This window comes from Psittacula echo, assembly GCF_963264785.1.
Source record: "Psittacula echo genome assembly, chromosome: 5".
In the NCBI taxonomy this organism is placed as follows: domain Eukaryota; kingdom Metazoa; phylum Chordata; class Aves; order Psittaciformes; family Psittacidae; genus Psittacula; species Psittacula echo.
In genome coordinates this window covers 2,845,960-2,867,606 of record NC_137739.1, presented here as the reverse complement: position 1 = coordinate 2,867,606, position 21,647 = coordinate 2,845,960, and the positions used below count along the sequence as shown (strand labels likewise).

The following is a 21,647-nucleotide window of genomic DNA, read 5'->3' as shown; positions in this document are numbered from 1 at the left end:
TAATCACAAATCATTTTAAACCCGGAGTTGCTTATAAAACATGATGTGTAGACACTGACTGTAATTAATCTTGACACAAGAATTGTAATCTTTCAGTCCTTGATCACTTGCATTTACCACTTCAAAGATTCATTAACTTCAGCTTTTGGAGTGAATAATCAGAACACCTGTGATCATTAAGTTACTTCCTAACAGCACTTCTGTCAACTTTCCAGACCCAACTTTTCAGAGTGCAAAGATCTCACATTACCATAGGATCAGGGAGAGATTCTGACTCTGTACCTCTTTAGAAGCCAGGCTGGCCTCGGTTGAGGGTTATCACCAGCAGAAACCACCATATTTTGGAGCAAAAGAAGGAAATCACCACCATATACCCTGCTGGAATCTCTCTGAACAAATCAGCTGCATTTGTCTGGTGGTTTTGTGGTACAAAAGAGATGTACAAACCTCTCCAAACCCTTTTCTCATCTCAGACCGATGTCTGACTCAAGGGAGGAGATACCATTAGCTCATCAGCCTGTCAAATGCAGCTGTATTATGCTTCTCCTGCATAACCTTTGACTATTGAAAGAGTCCTTTCAGGAGTGAGTAAATGAGCCAAATTTGGCAAAAGAGGAGGGGAAAGAAGAGAAATTATCCAATTACTTAGACATCTTGGGAAAACACCCCTGGAATCGCAAAGCTGCAGCTTACCCTCTGTGGTGTGTGTATTGGAGATAGAGCATCAAGATCTGCCATGGGAAACTCGATGCCTTTCCTCTTGAGTTCTTCATAAATATGCACTACTCCAGTTAAATCAGGGCTACTTCGAAAGGCATCAGCCCAAGCCTGGAAAACAGGAGGGATTATCCATAAACCTTCCAAATGAAGCTCCAGCTCCACCCTGACCTCAGATACCAGCTATAAAAGCTTTTATGTATTTCAGCTTCAAAGGGAAGCTGTAACCATTAAACCTGGTCTAAAAGATCCTGCAGACATTAAGACAGTCACGTACACATTTCATTCAAACATAAATAGGAACCCAGTGGCCGTGTCTAGCCCCTGACATCATCAGAATCTGTAAATGCAAATGAAAGCCTCTTCCAATCTCCTCTGCTGTGTGACTGCACGCTGATCTTTTCTTGTGTCTTCTATGGCCAATGACTCACCAGAGAAAGTCTGATGTGAAAGATTAAACGGATCTAAGCAGAATTCATAACGTTATCCAACAATCTGAGGTCAATACTCACTTTATGGAACATCCTCATTTGGCGTCAAATGCAAATCAGAGCTGTCAAGTTTTCTTCAGCATTTCATCTGGACCAAATTTAGATTCAAAAAGGTAGTTTCTGAGGTTCTTACAATGTGAAACATAGAGTCCCATGAGCAGCAGAGATAATGAAGCCTGGGTTCTTACAAAGCATAGCCACAGACACCCCAGCGTGTCAGAAAGAACAAGTTTAAAGTAGAATCGTATCATCTCTCCTGCATGAATTCTCTGGTGTCTAAAGAGACCTGAATTCACACTGGAGCTTTTCCTTCAGTGGGAGTACTAAGTGCTCCTCTTCCCTAGCCAGCCTTCCATACTCACAGAGCAGCTAGGAGCACGGTACCTTGCAGACCTCTCCCCCCTTTCACTTGAGCTGGAAATTAGCCAGCTATTAAAAATGGAGAGGAAGGAAAAATTGCAATATTATGACTCAACTCAAAACGAAGCAGTCCACAAACCCCCACATACGTGAGGCAGAGTATCAGTTCTGCATCCAGAACTGCTGCGAGACGCGTGTGTGGGCTCTGAACTTAATTCATTTAGTCATCACTTTTGCACTAGTTCTTTGGACTATTTTTACTTTAAAAGCTGTATTTAACCACTTTTTCTATCTAAGGGGAGAGAAATCAAAGATAGCAAAGCAACGAAAGAAATAATATTAATATCTAGGAATAGGAATTCTATTCCTATCCAGTTCAATTCTAAGAAAGAGCATTTCCTACCCTATGTGGCCAGGAGACAATCCATTATCAGTCACAAGCTAATAATTCTAGGTTTGCGTCTCAGCTTTGTTAAGGGTAAATTAAGTGCATCAAGTGTTCTGCTGCAGTGCATGCCCAAACAGCACTACTTGAGCCAGAGAAAACAGCAGTGACTGCAAAGAGCCATTCTGTTTCCTTGGAGCTGACCTTCCAAGCCATCTCTAATTCTGATGGAGATATTGACTGCAAGAGTAACTCTACCCTGGCACTCTCTCTGCATTTTCAATTTACATAAGAAGTCATCTGAGTGATGCTTCTACATAATGCGTCCCCCACTTCAACTCTATCTGCAAGTAAGAGGGAAAAATGTTAGGCAGGGGATGCTTTAGTCAGTAATCACTCAAAAGAAACTTAGAGGCAAGAGTACACTGGGTTGCTGCACCCTACTATTAATGAGCTTTGTTTGTCCAGGAGGATGCACTGATGTGTCCTCTCTTTCACTGCCTTCCTATAGATTTTGTTGGAGGCACAAATGACAGTGAACTCGCTTCATTTGCACTCTACCTGTTTAATGTATTCTCTCTTCTGCAGCTCTCTTCCCTGGAGAAAGGAGACACTGTCATTTGTATTCTTCCTCGCCTGCACTGGGAGCATTATCTACTTTAGGGTGCCTCTCAGAGGTCACGAGCAGGTCTGGGCACTATTGTCCTAAGTGCTGTCTACACACATTGTAAGACAATCCCTGTCCTAGACAGCTTATAATTCAACTAGGCAACAGTAATATAAGCTTTACTTTGCAGATAAGGAGCTACACACAGAGCTTAGGAGACTTGCCCATTGTCCAAACAAGCATATGACAGAGGTGAGATTGAATTCAGACCTTTTAAGACTTTAGGCCAGACTATCAGGGGTAGATATTTAAGGATGGTGTTGTATAAATCTCACTTGGCACCTCAGTGTGCCCGAACAGGCTCAATAAATACCATTGCAGATCTGGCCCTTAAATCAGTGACCATCCCGAGGCAAAAGGTGTTTGACACTGGAAAAATCAACACACGTACCCTCAAAAGCCTTCCCATATTTCATCTTTGATGACACTGCTCAGCTATGGGCAGTAAGGTAGAACTCTGAGGTGATACTCAAGTTCTTACCAGAGGTACAGTAGTAAGGAATATATCCTAGGCCTTCTAACAAGGTGAAGAAGGCTGAATAAGCAGCATCTAATACATGCTAATTCATGTACGTTGGGAAATGGGTTGAGAAAGTGAGACACAAGATGCTCAACATCTGAAAACAGTCAGGTCTCTAGATAAGGAATTGGATGGCAGTTTATCTACCCTTGCTATGGAAAGCCTCAGGAGCACAAGAGCTGCATGGCTGGAGACATGCTGTTTGTACAAGTGTGTGCTGTTGATCCTCTCGTTTCTGTTCTTATTAATTCCCTGATATCAAACTGTAAAAGAAGGGGATAAATGTAATGTCAGTGGAGCAGAGCAGAGGAGATCAGGCCCCTGGAATGGGGTTGGAGCTCTGAAGAGCAAAGCCTAAGCTAAGGGTATTTTGGGGGTGTGCGTCCACAGGGCACTCGGGATGAGTGACTGCAATCACTTCTCCTAACTTGTCAGGCAATCTGGAAAACAAAGTCCCACCACCTCTAGTTAGAGACACTAACAGAACCCACCCACAGGCAGCTTCCATCATTCCCAGGCTTTTTATACCAAAAGCTATTTAGTGCCCATAGTGAGGCTTTTAGCTTTACTGCACCAAGTCTACACAGATAAAGCTCTGTTTAACACACTGAGACAATGACTGGGGCTTTTTGGTTATGTTACAAACACTTCAATCTCAGTCACGTTGATGACTGGGAATCCACTTACATCCAGGATGCAGCATAACCAGCATTCTTTAAAACACTAACAGAGCAAACAGCAGCGAAACATGCACAGTTTCTCTTTATGGGGCAGGATTTAACCTCATCTCCTGGTCACTGCATGCATCAGCTCTCCCACTAAAACAGGCAGACATCTGAGAGCTCAGTCAGATGCACGAGAATTGCTTTTAATAACCATTAATTTTGTGCCATTTCTTTAGAAAGCCTTGAGATGAGAGACCAGAAATAAAAGGACAGACACAGACCCCAATGCAACACCCACCTAATTCCCTCTCTCAGCCTATTTCCTGCTTGGAAATCACTTATTTACATTGTCATGCTCCAATGATGTCCTATTTGGGTATCCAAATAACCCAGCAGAAATTCAACTGCATGCTTTGCCACAAAAATCAGAAGTACATTAGGAAAACTATGCAGTGCATTTGTAAATACCTTCCCACAAGAAACACTGCAGCAGGTTTATATCATTTTAAATACACAGCATCTTTCAGTTTCTGGTGTATGCAATAGTCTGTAGAAGCTTAGTGATAAAGCTTCCTATAATTGTCAGATTTCCTCCAGGCAGGCTCCAATGTTCCCTCATGTGTTGCTAATGGGTTGTGGAATTAACATGGCTGTTTATTGTTATGCTGCACAGAAGGAGAAGTGGCAGACAGGCCTATGTCTGAACTTCCCGACTGCAGGCAAGGATCTGACAGTGCACTTTCACTGCACAATAACCAGAGAAAAGACACCAGAACCCAATTTAACTCCTATATGGTCATTTACTTTTCTATAACCATCATGCAAAAGGATGCAGAATGCTTTCTAATGGAGGGAAACAACTCCATTTTACGCTTAGGGGAACAGACATAGAAAGGTTCCGCAACTGACAGCAAAAACACGATCCTCCTAAGACTTCCCAACCTTAAGAGGACAAGAAGCAAGTCTCCATCTTCTAGATAGGACTGTTAAATTGCCAATCTTTTATGCCATTTAAATTGCCATTTCTCTTTTATGAAGTCCTCTTGCTTTAGAGTTCTCTAATCAGAACCCAGACACTTCTCCCTCAGTGAAGAACCTATGTATGTGCACGTCTGCTCTTCCCTGCCAATCTGGATATATTGTCTTTACATATAAAAACCTTGCCACATTTTTATGTGATGACAGCATGTTTAACACTGAAGCAGACAGTCCTCATTTCAGGCAGCAATGTATGGAAGCTGTGTACCTGAATCAGGGCTAATACTTTATCCTGGACAATAGTGGGGGGATTATTCTTGGGCGAGATGATTTTCACCAGAACACCATCAATGAAGTCACGGTTTGCCACCAAGACATGAAAGCGATGGCCACAGTTCTTCACACAGGTCTCCAACACCTACACACACAGAGGAGAACGTTCATTGTTGGTGCAAAGCTTGATCACACACACAGCAACTACGTGCTTGGTTTCTGATTTTGGGGCTTTTCTCCTCTTTTTAAAGCTTTTGAAGGGAGCAAAAGAAGACAGAGGAGAAATTATACTTATAGGCTTCATTCTTCTCCAGTTTTACCAGAAAGCTTCCTCTTTACACACACATTTAGATGTACTTCACTCACCGTTACCACATTGGCCACTTCTGTGATCTACCTTCTTTTCAAGGTAAAGAAACATAAAGCTTCTTCCTCTTCAAAGCAGAACTTCCCAACCTGCACAGCTGTGCAGCTAAGTACACAGCATCACATCAAGCGCAGGTAAGACAGAGGACATCCTGTCACAGTGAGATATTACTGTGCTGTGGCACTCCACCATTGCCTATGTACCCAGAACACAGCTGGGCCCAGTTGCTCTGAGCTATAAGCCATGTTTTAGAGTTGGGAATTCAGGTGAATGATCTTCACTCATTCAAAACACTCCCTTGTGAATGCTCTGACAGGTTATGCTTTGACACATTTTCCCCCTGCAACCTAGCTGGAGGCACCTTCCACTTGCCATTCAACTGCCATGGAAGAACAGCTGTTGGTTTTTCTCTGAAGAACATGATTAGCATGGAGATAAATCCAATGCGTCACTTCTTACAGCCATGCCTAATAACCACTGCGACTGTGTAGCTGAGGAGGCTGTAATTACTCCCCTACTTCAGCTACTTTCATCAGCCGTGATGACACAGACTCATTCCTGATGAATTTCCCTCTTCCCTGCACAATGGATAAGCTCATGGCTTGGGCTTTGGTAATCTGTCAAAATGACAATCCAGGAGAGGAAAGGGCAAGAAGACTGAAAGTACAGTTATGCTCTGTCAGGGAGACGTAACAAGAGCTCTGTGATAAAATCACACAGGTCCCCTACCCACAGCAGTGTAACTCCACGTAGTTACTGCAGCAGCAGAGCCTGGCCCAGCACTGTGCATTCAGGAGTGCTGCGTTGCCCAGCAAACCCCTGGCAAAAGCCATCAGCAGGAAAGGTCACTAGCAAAATACCTCACACCTTCCCAGCGCTGCCTAAATGCTCAGAATGTAATTTACACTTTATTGAGTGAAATTAGATCAGCAGAAATGAGTGTGAGGCTCCTACAGGGATCCATTCACAAGGGAAATTGTGCATCAGCTCCTTATGAAGCTGAAAATCTGGCGAGTTCATCATTCGCACTTGCGGATATGCCCATAGCTGTTGGAGTGGAGAAACAGCTGGACACAGAGTGATGAGAGCAGAAGGGGAAGCCCCAGAGGGTACACAGACCCGTTTGGGCTACTTTAACTTTCCTCAGTCAGTACTTGTGATGAGTAAGAGCCCTGAAAAAACCCAGGAATCAATTGAGTCAGAAAAACGCTATGCAAAGCTGCCAGGAACAGTCCCCAAGGAGGAGAGGAGGCAATTGGAGAGAAGAAAAGGGCAGAGCAGTGGCTGTTAAAGCAAATAGTGTGTATATTGAAGAGATTGCCAGGGAAAGCAAAAGGACAAAAGAGAAGGGTTCTGCCCTTTCGAGGCATTCCAGCCTGCCCCCACTCACCGTCAGCGCCAGCATGACCTCTCTGTAGTTCTTGTTTCCATTCAGCCTCTTCTTCAGTGCTCGAATGGCATCCTTGGGGCTGAAGGGGAAACACACCAGTTTGAAAACAGCTCAGACACGCTTTTCACATGGCATATATTGTGGGGAAAGGAATCCTTTCCCATTTCCAGCTGCACATAAGCATAGGTGTTAACTTCAGATTGCTTGACTACCAACTAGGGTCACACAGAATTATGGGAAGAGGCAAGGTATCACAGAAGTCACGAGCAGAGCAACATTCGAGGCCTTCAAAAAGGCAGGATGCTGATCAAGCAGGAAAGATTGTCAGCTACTCAAAAGCCTCGGGCGTAAGACCAATGACCATTTCTGCAAGCAGCACAGCTTTGCTGATGCTAAGAGAGGAGTATCAGAGAAGGTCTCCATGCAAATGGCTGGAATTAATGGCACTGCAAAAAGACACAGCTGCTGAAAACGAGAATCCCAGCAGCATAAGCCCAGTACCCTCTCTAACAATGTGCTTTTCATGCCAAGCAGAGGCTGACCACAAAGTGCTGCATCATACAGCAGCTTTCTGAAATGGCTAAGGAGAAGGAAAACTGAGCAATCCACGCAACCGCATTCATCATAGAATGGTTTGGGCTGGAAGGGACCTTAAAGCTCACCCAGTTCCAACCCCTGCCACAGGCAGGGACACCTTCCACTAAAGCAGGTTGCTCACACTATGAGCATCTGCCCCCAGACTCACTCCTCCCGTGCTGAGTACAACTGGATGAAGATCATAGTCATGAATCTTTCAAAGCTTGCTGAAGTAGCACATACCCTTCTTCTGTCTCGTTGATAATGTCACAGATTTCCATGTTCAGCGTCCAGTCTTCGCTCTGCAGAGACCCATCAGTGGCCTTTTCTGTAAAGTAAAGAAAAATCAATCTTTTTCATCTTCCTCATTAGACTTCAATCTATCTTCAGTTACTGTGAGCTCAAACCACCCAGTAGAAGAAAGATAGGGGGAGAAAAGAAGTCTCCAGTGACAGTAAGCAATGTCAAACCTTTTCTCCTGGTTTTAGGGATCAGCACAGAGGTTTCCAGACAGAATCCATTATCCCCCGAGCTCACTACCTTCAGCCCACATAGATGGGCTGCTCTTCAAAGACTCCTGAATTCCTGGGAGAGTAGGCAAATGTCAGCTAATTCCAACTTAAACTCCTCAAATGCTGCACTGTAGGCAAGTTATGAGGTAGGAAAATCTCCCCCAAATCAACATGACCTCCTCTCAGGTTCAGTAGATAACACCTCCACATGGATTGAGCAAGGAAAACCAGCAACTTGGAGACAGAATTCAAGCAAGTCCAAAATTCCAGTGTGAAAAGAGCATTTAGCACATGAAAACAAGGAGTATGTGATAGTTCAAGTCATGGTATCATTCACAGGCACCCCTTTTTGGCCAGGAGCCTCTTACTCCTTCCTGTAAGTGGTGCCTCAGTACCTGCTTGCCCAGGGGGCTGGGCACTGCTCCCCCCCTGCTCCACACTATGTCCCCTGTTCCCTCTCCATGCTAGGGCTCCCAAGCACAATCTGCCTTCCTCCTGACTCCCAAATGTTCCCTCACTCTCTGCATGGCAGCTAAGTCACTTCAGCATCAGCCTAAACGCAAGGGGAAGGATGACCTACAGCACTGTGACAGTGGCAGATGCCAACTGCTGGCAGTGTAATTTATAGACACGTTTGCAAGAGTAGCATAACCATAACTTCAAGTAATCAGCTGACAAGAACTATTTCCTCCTTGGGATTTCCTCCTAAATCAATATAGTTCTGCCTCGTGGTGCCTAGAACAGCCCCTGAAGTTTTCACACTTCTCACTTGCAGCATTCAAACCCTATCTGCATTACACTCAGAAACGCTATCAAGTTGAACATAAAGCCTGTCACCAGAGAGACCTACAAAGGGGACCTTTGAGCTGAACACGACCTTCTCCTCTACATTAGTCGGGGTCTGTCTACATTCCATGGCAGAAGGCAAACAGGGCAAACAGAAAACATATTTAAGATGTGAAATAAAGCAAGACAGAACAAACCATCAAGCTTTTATATGTCTGAAAGCAGAAACAAACCCATCTTCTCCATCTATTCTTCTGCCTCCACATCAACCCCTAATCTGACCCCCAGAACAAGGCAAATCCTGTTTGAGGACACGAGGCTCCATGGACTTCACACATCTCTGTTTACCAAGGATGCTTTTCCCATTAACATTTCTAGCACTGTGACTGAGGATACAGATGCCCACAGGCCAAAATTACAGGACATTAATGGAGAAAGACTCTTGCGTCTGGGTAATTCCAGTTTCAGTGACTTGTCTACACCACAATAGCGGCTAAAGCAACTCCACCAAGGACAGTAACTACAGGAGACTGAGACAAACCCAGAGAGCTATGCAAAACCCAGGCAGAGAGCGCTGAGAAGAAGCCATTGAGCTCCGGAATGGAGAGGACACCATGGAAAAGGCGATTATGGACCAGGAGATCATTCTTTGCAGGCTCACTTCCCATTCAGAGGCAGTGCTGCAGGGCAATGCAGATCACTGCACAGGTCTCACCCACAGGGGAGCAAACAGAAGGTGCAGAATTCCCAGTTCTAGGTCTTTTTCAGCCATCACCACCCATGGGAGAGTTCACTTTGACAACAGCTCTGAGGAGGAGCTTCAGAGATGCATGGCTTCCAAAATGTCCCAGTAAATCCTGGACAGGTTATTGGGTACTCTGAATTTACTGCATTTAGGCTATGGTACGCAGGGCTTCTCTTAAGGAGGAGTGCAGGCAGAGCTGTTTAATGCTTTCTGGGATACAGGAGCTCATCATTCATCCCGTATTTCATCTGTTCCAGTATTTAAAGGGTTGCTACAAAGATGACCAAGACTCCCTTTTTACCAGGAGTCGCACGGAAAAGACAAGGGGCAATGGGTACAAGTTACTGCTGGGGAAATTCCAACTGCACACAAGAGGAAAATACTTCCCAATGAGAACAACCAGCCACTGGGATAATTGCCCTAGGGAAGTGGTGGATTCCCCAATGCTGGACACTGTTAAGATTCAGCTGGACAGGGTGTGGGTAGCCAGGGAATGAAGGCAACAACAGGGTGCTGGGACATCCAGTCTGGGTCATGCTTTGCCTACAAAGGTTGGACCAGATGATCCTTGAGGTCCCTTCCAATCTCTTGTGCTGTGATTCCATGATACATCTTTGTGCACAGCTACTTGTAACAATCACTTTTATTAGTTGCATTTTGTTCTTGTACTCTACATAAGACTACTTTATATGTGATCTGCCTTCATGTGCATACAGTACCTGTTCCGTAAGAAAACATTTTATTTACCATTAGGGAAAAAACCTTTAATATCCAGAGATATGAAAGAAAAATCCCTACATCTGCTCTGCTGGGAAAGGTGAGCCCCAAAAGGATTTAGTGCTGTAAACTAAGAGATTACACCTTAAATATAGAGTATTCCTTTAGCTGGTCCTATGATTTGTTCTCTTAATCTAGAACTATATTAATGAATTTGTGCTCTTGAAAGCATCTGGCATCAGGCAGCAACTTTGCACTGCTCATACTCTGCTCTGAATGGCTGTGGAAAGTGCTGCTGCTGCACAAAGCTCACAACCCATTCATTCACTGCTCTGCTAAAACCCATGCAGTGAAGGGTCATTGTGGGTATATGGCAGCCTCCACAGCTAAAAACTGTGGTGGTTTGGAGATGGAGTGCAGGGATGCTGCTGCAGCACTGTGCAGAGGTGGCACAGTAATGCTCCCCAGGGGAGCCCCGATAACCTCATTGTATTTCCCTTCTGAGATGCACTAAGGAAAACCAGATCCCCTTTTCCAAGAGAGTTTGGTTACCATGTTTTTGTTCTTCAGCTGGAGTAATGCATGGTTGAATCTGGTGTAACCCAGATTTGCTACTGCAGAGCTCTCTCTGCTGTTACAAAGGAGTTAACTCACTGCAGAGAAGGCACACGAAGTGGTGTGTGATTGGGTTGAAGAACAGGATTACACTGCAATAAACTGAGAGCCTAGAGAACTCTTGTAGAACCAAAGGCAGCAGGGTTGCAGTTCTAGATTTCTGGTGGAACAGCTCTGCCTGCACTCATCTGTAAGAGAACCCCTGCCCCACACATCCAAAACGCAGGAAATTAAAAAGCACACAATAACCTGTCCAGGATTTAACAGCTTCTTTGGAAGCCAAGCATCTCTTTGATGCAAAAATAGATATGACTGTCACATATCTATGGCTGCCCCATCCCTGGCAGTGTTCAAGGCCAGGTTGGACAGAGCCTTGGGTGCCATGGTTTAGTGTGAGGTGTCCCTGCCCATGGCAGGGGGTTGGAACCGGATGATTTTACGGTCCTTTCCAACCCAAACCATTCTATGACTCTATGATTCTATGAATGGCATGCAAATCATGCCAATACCCTTCTAAAAGTCACCACTTCCTCAATCTCATTAAAAGGCATCTAAATAGCGCTGGTTCACACCAAGGCTCTGGATCACTACCAAAGGATTCCAGGGTGACATAAGAAATGTGAATCCAGACAAGGAACAAGGCAGTGAGAAGGAGTCCCTCCTGCCCCTCCCTTGCTGAACTAAAGAGTTTCTGGCATGGTTTAATTGCCCAACAAAAGGGTTGGCACCTCTCAGCCGGGTGCCAAAGGCACCTTGCACAGCTCCTGACCCAGAGCAGCTCCTGGTGCTGTGTCAATGCTGATTTAGTCCCTGCAGGAGCTGGGGTCTCCCACAGAGCCAGGATACCAGCAGCAGGATGGTCAGAAACAAGATGCTCTCGGTTCCCACCATGTCTCCCAAATTAAAGCAGAAATATTGTGGTAGAAAGAAAGACAATCTGGCACCCTGGGCCTGACACTCCACAGACCTTGGACACTGCATATGCACACACAAGCATTAGCTTATCTTTAGCCTGCAGAGAAAAGGAGGCAAAAAATGGTGCTACTTTTCCACTTCACACCTTCCTTCTGAGATTTAACTCTCAGGACTGCATTTCCATGCTCTGCCAAATGGCAGGATTAGTATTTCCCTGCTCACAATGAGGTCCTGCGCATTTGCAGGCATTCAGGAGTGTACAGTTTGCAGTGTACACAGGCTCAGGGCACACCCCAGCCCAGCCAAGCCTCTTGCTCTGACCTGAGAGATGTCGCCACACAGAAATCCAAGTCAGGAATGCCTGTGGAACCAGCAGGTAATAAACAGGCAGGGCAGGAAGGCAGGAAGAAAACAGAAGGACTTTTACCACCCATCTTGAACCAGCTCAAAAGTCACCTAACAAAACAGTGCCAAGACTGGCTGTCCTCAAGAAGTCAACTCTCAATCCATACTCCTTGTGCTTCTAAGTTACAGCCCAATGTTGGTGACACTTTAACTCATGCACAGATGTGATAAAGCAGAATTCCTCACTCTTCCCTTCTTCCCCCTCCCAACACTCATCTCTGACCATTACACTGAACCTACCGACGGAGACGGCCTGCACACGTTGGAGTGTGGATGCTCTTTAACTCACATGCCATGTGTGCATTGATGCAGCAGAGACTGAGTGCTGGAAGCACTGAGAACAGCTCCTGTGCCTGAATGATGATAGGAAGCACAACCAGCGTGGAAATCTCCCTAGAAAGGTCTATCTCTCAGGATCAGTGACTGTGGTGGTGGATAATGTTCTTGGAAGAAAAGGAAGAGGTGAAATCTAAATGCTGCACTAACAAGAAACCACATTGACTGAATGTGGGAGAACTGCGCTGTTTTCTGCCTGAATCCCAGAACCTGGTGAATGAACAGATCTTTGTGCTTAGAGAAAGCACAGTTTGCTCTCGGGGCTTCTCCAGATGTTGCTTCAGAGACTCTCGATTCATATGTTTAGGAAGGATTACACACAAAAATCACCTTCTGTTTACACAGGAAGCATTCACACCATAACAGAGAGATCCAAGAGCAAGCTCCAATTCCAAATCTCTCCCATTCCCTCTGACAGCGTTCTTCAGGCAGCATAAAACATCTTGTTTGGGGTGTTTTTCTGCTTGGAAGTTCAGAAGATTGTGGCTCTTAGATCTCTGTCTTGCCTCTTAACAGTCCAGCTGCCTGCCAGCTGTGCTCCAAGCCTCACATTAGCAAATCAAGCAGTCAGATGTGCTCTACTTCACTGCGTGATACGTGACAGGGAACAGAAGAAGCCGCAGCATTAGCGGGCTTTTACTTCCATCCTACTGGTCCCCCTCTTGTGGGTGCAGGAAAAGCCTCTCAGACCAAGGGCTATCACTAAGGTCAAATGCAAAACGCTTTTATAGCAGGGACAAAGGTCTTTGAGGGGAGAACAGATGCAAGGCAATGCAGAAGAGGCAGGACAGCTCACAACAGAAGATAAGCTATGGACTGGGGCGATGGCATCTCTCCGTTGAGCTGTAGCTTACAGATTTGTGTTGCTTTAAAGCATCACTCTGTTTCGTGGCTGCAGTTTCTCTCAGATTCAACAAAGCAGCAGTGACCTGCACAGCACCATCAGTAAGACGTGGGGAAAAGACCATACAGAGGCCATGGAAGCAGATTTCAGCTGTCCAAGCAAAATGAAGAGAAGACTAAAGATCCTCAGCATTCACATAGCTGCTGAGTTCACGATATCTCACTTGGAAGACGGAGGTAACCAGAATAACACACTTGGATGCTCCTGGGCTTCACAGTTGTGCCTTCTCTCTGTTTTCTTTCAGAAGGACAGTCACAGGCACTTAGACATTATGGTACCAAAAGGAGGTTTTTTGCCTTTTTATCACAATGCTGCTATTAAAGAAAATAAATGGGACTTATTCAAGATGCCAGATCAAAACTCAGCTCCTGAAGTGACTTAGTCCGAAACCCCTGACAGCTTCTTTGTTTGAAAGCACAGCTCCAATAGCAGTTTTCAATTAGCCACCTCACTGCCCCGAGTCCTTTTTCTACATCCCTTATTTCACACTGCTCTGAAAATGCTGAGCTTCACACTTCCAAAGGAAAAGGCAGTCAGCTTGAACAAATGGGCTCAATCGGAACGGCAGGGCATTACAGAGAACGTGAGCTGGGTTGTACTGCTCAGCACTGGTCACCTGCTTCGGCCGTTTGTGATTTTGCAATTGATTTTAACTATGCTTATGGTGAAACTCCTTGGGATGAAGTCATTTACCCTCCACTCCTTGTTTTGCCCAAGTTTCTCATGCTGAATAAATGAATAACCATGGTTTGGGTTGGAAAGGACCTTAAAGCTCATCCCGTTCCAACCCCTGCCACGGGCAGGGACACCTTCCACTAGAGCAGCTTGCTCCAAGCCCCTGTGTCCAACCTGGCCTTGAACACTGCCAGGGATGGGGCAGCCACGGCTTCTCTGGGCACCCTGAGCCAGCGCCTCAGCACCCTCACAGGGAAGAGCTTCTGCCTAAGAGCTCATCTCAGTCTCCCCTCTGGCAGGTTAAAGCCATTCCCCTTGGCCTGTCCCTACAGGCCCTTGTCCCAAGCCCCTCTCCAGGTTTCCTGTAGCCCCTTCAGGCACTGGAGCTGCTCTAAGGTCTCCCCTTAAGGAGCCTTCTCTTTCAGCCTAAAAACAAGAGAAGCTGTGGACAAGTGTATGTGCAATCAGAATGAGTGTTTAGATCCAATGCTGTTTGAAGGCTCAGTGGTAAACTGGGAACTGACATTTTCCCCAATTAACTTTCAGGTTTTCCTCTTTCTGAAGGTGCTGCCCAAATGCCAAACTTCTCCAGACCTTTCTGAATCACACTTCCCTGCAACCATGAAGAAGCAATATGCAATTACTGGGCCTTTTTAAGGACCACATGATATTTAGAGTTATGCTACAGCGTTCCTGTGATTTAGATACGCTATAGGAAAGACATCACCCCCCAGATTCTCTGGAGCAGGAAGCAATAACTGATTAACTGAGCATGTTACAGCAGTTTCAGCAGCAGAGCAAGGTGAATGGATTAACACATATTAAATATTAACAGTTGTACAACAAAGATGGTTTTCCTTTCATGCTCAGAGCTTCTCCTGAATAAAACCAAAACAGCAATCCTTACAATAATCTCAGAGGAGGCAAGGGAGTGTATCAGTTCAGTTTATCACATCTCATAGGTCTCAATGCATTTACAGGTTGTAAAACCAGATGGACCTCCCAGTACTATACTATTATATTGTGCAGAAATGGCCTGACAGGGTAACCTAGTCCAGGCAGTTTCTGTACTCAGATGTCATTCATCTCAGGCACAAATGATGCTTTAGTCATAGCCTTTAAGAGCATTTGGAATGCGGATCTGCAGCGGAACGGTGTGTTTCTGTACAATAAAGGCTTCTGCTACGAATCTTCTCACTGAAGATCCCCCATCAGCAGAAATTGTTGCTGCTGACAGCATGCTCAGCTGAATGACATGTATAGAAGTTGCTCTCTTTCAAAACAGATGGCAGAGAGACTATTGCTTCTTTAAACCCAAGTGAAATCCCTCCCACTTCTTCATTCTCCCCAGCTTTAAAAGCGACACACAACCCCCTGCCTCCCTCCTATGTGCTGTACACTCATTAAAGCAAGCGTGTTGACCCATGTACTGTAAATAGCTGTCCTTCAGAGCTAGGTCACACAGCAGCAGCTCAGAGAGCCATTTGTGTGATTCACAGGCACTTCTCCCCAAAACTCTGCTTGCACTGCACGTCTCCTCACCTCTTTCAGCAGTGACCTTGGCCAGATTCCCATCTCCCTGCAAAGCCACGATACTCATCCTCTGGTGCCACTTTACAAGTGACAAACAAGGACCCGCTCGCTTCAATACGCTAAAGCCTTCAATCAGGAATGTCAAAGCAGTTTGAAAATATACACCCTGTATTAATGGATTTTAGTGGATTTGAATGGAGGTGTTTGCTGTGTGAGTTACTGCAGGGAAGCAACAACCCAGCTACCCCTTCGTGACATGCCACATCTCATGACAGACTGTCCCCTCGCATGGTTGTATCGGTGGAGATGATGGCTCTGCTTGACAAACATCTGTGATCTATGAGGCCATGCTTCCAGTAGTGCGATATTATCACACTCCATGTGTCCATCTAGATGAGAGGCACGAAAGCATACATTAAAACCTTCGAGGTGATAAAATGTTCCCCCTTGGATTTGCCTTGTCTGAATCCGACGGCTACGACTTATCCATATGACTCTGCACAGGAGAACTAATCAGTGCTGCACTACTTAAACAGGTCAGTGCATTGGGATGGTGACCCAAACCTCCTCGTCCTTGGGCCACAGTAAGCTGCACACCAAATCACAGCAACATTTAACCATTTCCATAGGCAGAACTCAGCTTGCCAAAGAGCTTTTATTTCCCCAATGAATTTGGATGATGAGGGGAGCTCCTTGTTCCTTAACTGGGGCTACCAGACCCTTAACTGAAATCTCAGCTATTAAACCACATATCAGATGAATAATTCCTGTTGACCAACACTAGAAATACAACATTTCTTAAGAGCTGAGTCTTTGGCTGTTCCCAACCCAAAAAACCCCTTACATTAAACTAGAAAAAGCTGCAAATAGACTCTTTTTCCAAGCACCCCTTAGCACCTGAGAAGCTTTTCTCACCAGAAAGAGAACTCACAACAGACAACCCCAATACCACAAGAAAGCTTTTAAACAGCTCACACATAGACATGAATTTGTCCTAATGCCAAAAAGCATTTGCTAAAAGAGGGGAGGGGGGGGAAAAGAAGCATTTTATCAGCCTTAACTTAAATCTGAGAGCAGGGGCAGCTGAAAGTACTGATCTCCTTCTCAAGTTCTTTGCTAACATGCCTGAAGGCTCTGTTTTCCAAGTCACACAGAACACCAGGATGACAGTTCCTTAAATAAACTGTTGTAAATGGCTTTTTAAAACATTTCCCCCCCCAAAACTCAGGAGAACACGACCACAATACAAAGCAGAAACGTATTTGACAGGAAGATACAACCAGGAGTTAAGAGGGAGAGAGAAAGGCGCATTCTATGCACCCAGATGCAGTTTTACCACCCAGAACTGCAGGCAGAGAGGTGTTCCAATCTGACAGCTCGGCTGCACAAGATGCTAAAGCAGCATCAAGAGCAAGGAGATGGCCTCATGTGTAACTTCCTGCTCTGTTCAGGACATCAGCAGCATCCAGTCATTACAGGTGAGGCCAAAAGGAATATCTCTACGGAAAGTTGTGGCTGATCGGAGTGGCAGTGAGCTCTATTTGAAATCTATCCGCTCTTGATGGCTAATTTTGTACTACATGAGTAAAGCAAGTTCTAATAACTCACTTGGGACTTCACTCCAGTACTTACAAGTGACGTGCTTTTCATATTCATAAAACAAAGCTAATTGCCTTTCATGGATGAAATGTTTGAGGAATTTTTAATCCACGTCAGCTGCACACTCTGAAAATCCAGCCCCGTATATTTAGACCTCTCCCTCCCACCCACTCGCTTGGAACATGTTTGCTGCAAACAGACTCTAAGGCAAAGAGAATCCATCAGGCTCCTACATTAAGTATTATTTAGATCAGTTTTACAGGTTACTCAAGTCAATTGCCCACATTCTCACATGGTTAAAATGAACTGAAAACACTGATTACATTTAATGAGGGCCCAAAAAAATAAAAAGGCAGAATCTTCCCATCCTACAAAGGAAGGAGCTGTAAGAACAAGTTTACTCCTTAGCTGCAGTGTGCTACAGGAGATTCTGCGTTAAGAATGAATTGAAAACTCCTGCAGTGACTATTTCATGTGCATGTTCCCCTATCCAGCTCTATCACTATGAAGGTGAGAGCTGTGTCCTCTGGAGAACCACGATCATCCCACATGTGGAAGTAGGCAGTGAGGAGCCTCCCCTCACACTGCTCTATGACAGCAGACCTGAGCACGAGGCAGCTTGCTCTCATCCCATTCAAGCTCTCCATGGCTTCAAGGTCAGTGTCTGCAATACACTAAGTGTTCTCACCACGGGAAGAGGGGAGAGCTGGCTCTTGCTCCTCTAGGTACTGGGAATTACTCCTGCCAATTCTCATTGAAGGGCTCTATTGCCAGCTGCCCATTCCAACAAGGCAAGCTTGCTATGCCTGCTGAAGCTTCCAAAGAGTCTTCTCAGGAACGCTGAGTGCAAATCAGGTGACATTACCAAGATCCGTGTGTGCAATTCCAGCCTGTCCAGGCTGAGAAATGCAGGTTTCTTGGTCTCTAATAACCCCACTAAAATCACTGCTCCATTTCTACAGCGCTGCTTCTCACGTGCATTGCCTCAGATAACCCTGAAAAAAGACTGATAAATAGAAGATGTCGATGCAAGAAGTGCAGATCAAGCATGCAAATGCCTATTTCTGATGCTGTCATTTTAATTTTCCCTTAAGTCTCCATTCCCCAATTGGTGTCATTGAGTCATGTAACTTCTTCAGGTCAGGAACTGTCCCAGTACATCACGCTCCACTGCAATTGCCTGTTGTACATGATACTATTACTGTGGTAAAAGTAAAACCAGTGTAAGTGTACAGGGGATTGCAGCATACTTTGGGAAAAGAACCATATTGGTCCTTGGGCAGTTAAAATTCCAAGTAGAACACAGGTTCTGAGCATGGCTTACAAAGAGTTTGGCTCAAAGTGAACCCTAGCAAATGAAAAGGGCTGAACTGAAGAAAGGGCACTCTGAAAACTGAGGAGCAGGGATGGGAAGGGAACTTTCCCAGTGTGAACATACACAACCTCCTGGAATCCAGAGAGGACCAGCTCCCCAGTCCTTGCTGCTTACAGCTTGTTAATCAGCATGGGAGATTAGACAGGATGCTGAATAACAAATACAAACCCCACTGGCAGTGTGACACTGATACATGTTGGTGTCACTGCTCCTGCTTGGGAAAGCAATGGGTACCAGCACCAGCCTGGTCCTGTTTGCTGGTGACCCACTCAGTGGCTGAGCTTCACCAGCTTCCGCTGAGATTAAGCCTCTCCTGGGCACCCCTAATGTTTGAGTGGATCAAGACTTTCTCAGCTTCTTCTGGCTTAATGTTCCTGTACACTGTGCACGTCCTTCCTCAGCCCAGCAGCAGCTTCCTAAGCAACCAACAACAGTATAATGAAACAGCCTTTATGAAAGGGTGCCCTTTAGGGGTGAAAAGCTTGCCTGAGAGAGGTGGCACCATTTCAGCTCTCCTGGTGACCAGCAACAGCCAGCATGCAGACTAAGGATTGCTTTAAGGGACGCTACATGTGAAATACCTCACTAGCTGCACCAAGACTCAAGGCTGATACCCTTTAAGGAACTTAGATGGAAGAGGGATTTCTTGCTCACTGTCTATGCCAATTCATTGGCAGCAATGAGCGTTTTAAAGGTGGTTTTAATGATAGGAGGTAAAACCCACACATGATCCAGGGTCCGGACTGACCACTGACCCATTTGGGATGTTTGCTGAACTTTGATCACGTCAAGTCTGACAGCTGCTCAAACTGAACTGCTCATTACACTTGTAAATACAAACTGATCTCACTCTGCCATTAGGCAGCCACCGTAGAGTTGCCATAACAACTTCTTGTCTAATAAGTGATTTCAGATTTCCCATTCTCTGCACTAAAAGAACATTTCACAAAGGTCTGAGATGGCTCTTTTCATTAAAATACCCCTCTAATTAGAAGAACTCAAAATCAGGAGAGAAAGAGCAGCTCAAAGATAATGAAAAATCAAGCCATTTACTACAGCTTAACCATCAGATAGAGTAACCCGAACCCAAATACAAACTGGATCCTACTTAACCTCTGCCTCTCACTCTCAATCATCTCCATACCCCATAACAATTGCTTGGAAAAAAGACTAGCCAGAGTTCAGGGAATAACTGGTCACAATGTGGAGACTGATTTCCAGATGAAATATCCCAAATGTTCTAATAAAGTTTGTCTGTTTTCTCTACTAATATCTTACATTAGGAACCAATGAACTGGCTAAATTCCTTAACACTGTCAGAGCTACTCAAGGTAGCGTTTTGTGGTTACAGGCAGGAAGGACGCCCTTTTCCTTCCAAAAGGAAGGGAAATACAGAAAACTAGAATTGAGACAAAACTAGAGTTAAAAAATGTAGAAAAATCAGGAAATATAAGGTTTTAAGAGAGACTTTCTGCATTTACTCATCTCCACAAGATCTGTGAATGCTTTGCTATTTGGGGCAAATACAAAGCTGGTCACACTTCTTGCAGGAGATGCATCCTACACAAATACAGGGATGATGCAACATGTCCACGTTAACAATATCTTCATCGTTCCTGAGCACATTTGGGAAGTAACAAAGTCTCTTGCTTTCAGAATAAGAAGCCAAGGCTCTGCAAAGCTCCTGGGGTTCAAGCACAGTTTAACGCACCAATCTGTGCCTCCACTTGTGTACATTTGCTTTGATCTAAATTTGAACAAAGAATCTCTTCCCAAAGTAATGGAAGCCAGAAGGTTTCTGAGGAGCAGCTGGGGAACAGCCTGCCTTTCCCTGCAAGAAGAAAGCAAGATTATGAACCACACAAATGATTCAACAGGTTTCTTCTATCTTCTCGATCTTTGAGTCTCCTAATGCTCTCAGACTACGTGGCAAACACTGAGCTGCCAAAGGGTTTCTGTGAACTTAGAGAACTGAAGCATGGGTACATAGTCTATATGTAACCCTGCCAGGAACTGCCCAAACACAGGCAGGGTATATACATAAAGAGACTTTTCTTCCTTAATCCCCGATTCTGAAATGAGCTACTACATTATGGGCCCTACCTTATAATTCTCACAGGTACAGAACGATCACAGAGTGCATATTTAAATGTAAAGATAGTGCTGCCAATAACAGACTGGCTGCATTTATGTGTATCTCCTCTTGAGCAATGGGAAGAACACCTACAGACTGGAAGATATGGTTCCATGAGTTGTGTAAAAACATGTTTACCTGCAGTGAAGGACCTGCTCCTAAGGGAAGAGAGAAGCAAAGGCAAGGCCTTTAGACCAGTGAGGTTTTGTTCTCAATTTTAAGAGTCCTTTCCCATTGATAACAAACAAGTGAGCAAAGCAATCGGGGAGAACCATCAGCAGGATGACTAAGCAACAAAGAAGATGAGCCTTGTCCATCCTAGATAGGATCTGTATCCTCAGCAACAAGTTTCTTCTATGTAAAAACCTAACAATTCCCCAGACAGATGCGGAAATGGAAAAGTCATTCTGGATGATCTGTGCAGATTCATCATAGGGAGGAAGATGGTGCTCTGCAGGTTGGCCTTCAGGTCACTTTAACTGTTCAGGGCTCCTACAATGCTTCTTTCTCCCCTGGGTTCTCCAAACATTTATGCTTTTTATTGCCTGTACGTTGCATGGATTTTGAAACCAAAACAGGGTGTGAAACGACTTACCCAGATACAAAACACCACATGAGGAAGGAGATTGCCAGGACAAGGCTGACGAGCACCAACCCTGCAGGAAGCACACAGCACCTTTCCCCACGAAGGATCATCATCGAACGGTTTGGGTTGGAAAAGACCTTAAGATCATCCAGGTCCAACCCCACCGACCATCAGCACTGAGCATGCTACCAAATGCCTCCATCCTCTTCAAGGGATGCTTAATTAAAACCTCACCGTAGTTTACGAAATCAAAGGGAAGTCTCACTAATTTAAACCTGTTCTTAATCCAGCCAAGGAAAACACACAATGCTGCTATTTTTGGTGAGAATACTTTTGGCTGAAATCTGAAATCAGTTGGAAGGGTCTGTGGGGATTCTCTAACTGTGCTTTTAGTCAAGCACATATGAAATATGCAGTTTAA

General features: G+C 45.0%; 1 protein-coding gene across 4 annotated transcripts in view; it reads right to left on the bottom strand.

The window, feature by feature from the left end:
* Positions 1–21,647, bottom strand: part of TOM1L2 (target of myb1 like 2 membrane trafficking protein) — a 56,600-nt gene that overhangs the window by 29,332 nt on the left and 5,621 nt on the right. For all 4 annotated transcript variants that reach the window (XM_080620032.1, XM_080620033.1, XM_080620034.1 and 1 more), the window contains exons 2-5: positions 7,633–7,717; positions 6,814–6,892; positions 5,052–5,201; positions 694–828 (exon numbers count right to left, since the gene is read on the bottom strand). In XM_080620032.1, the coding sequence (XP_080476158.1) occupies positions 694–828; positions 5,052–5,201; positions 6,814–6,892; positions 7,633–7,717 (449 nt within the window). The remainder of the gene's footprint in view (positions 1–693; positions 829–5,051; positions 5,202–6,813; positions 6,893–7,632; positions 7,718–21,647) is intronic.